This window comes from Bison bison, unplaced genomic scaffold (assembly GCF_000754665.1).
Source record: "Bison bison bison isolate TAMUID 2011002044 unplaced genomic scaffold, Bison_UMD1.0 scf7180017855184, whole genome shotgun sequence".
NCBI lineage: Eukaryota > Metazoa > Chordata > Mammalia > Artiodactyla > Bovidae > Bison > Bison bison.
In genome coordinates, this window is record NW_011485757.1 from 6,813 (window position 1) to 7,174 (window position 362).

The window sequence follows — 362 nt, forward strand, 5'->3', positions numbered from 1 at the left end:
AGCGTTAGCTGCCGTTGGTGTTCTGGCAGGAGGCGCCCGCGCGGCACGGGCTCTTCACACACTCGTTGATGTCGATCTCGCAGGTCTGCCCTGGGGAAGGAGACGAGAGTCGCTGGCTCGGCCAGTACCCACGGGGCACTGCCTGCCCCCCCGGAGCAGGCCCTCCAGTGCCACAGGACAACCCTCTGGGGGCGTCCGGGGAGGGGGGAGCTCTCCAAAGGGCTGCCCCCTGACTTTGGGCCAAGCAGGAGACAGACCTTCGAGCCTAGGAGGGTCCTGCAGCCCACTGGCTCATCCCCCAAGGACGGGGGCTCACTAGCAAGAGTCGCCTGAAGCCCCCGAGCCTCCCCACCCCCGTCCCC

The 362-nt window shown here is 68.5% G+C and overlaps 1 protein-coding gene across 1 annotated transcript in view; it reads right to left on the minus strand.

Moving 5' to 3' along the window:
* The window catches only part of LOC105001803 (neurogenic locus notch homolog protein 1-like), a gene marked incomplete at its 5' end in the record, with an annotated part of 18,401 nt that overhangs the window by 6,806 nt on the left and 11,233 nt on the right, over nt 1-362 (minus strand). The window contains 1 exon segment of the mRNA XM_010858222.1: nt 13-90. Coding sequence (XP_010856524.1) covers nt 13-90 — 78 coding nt within the window.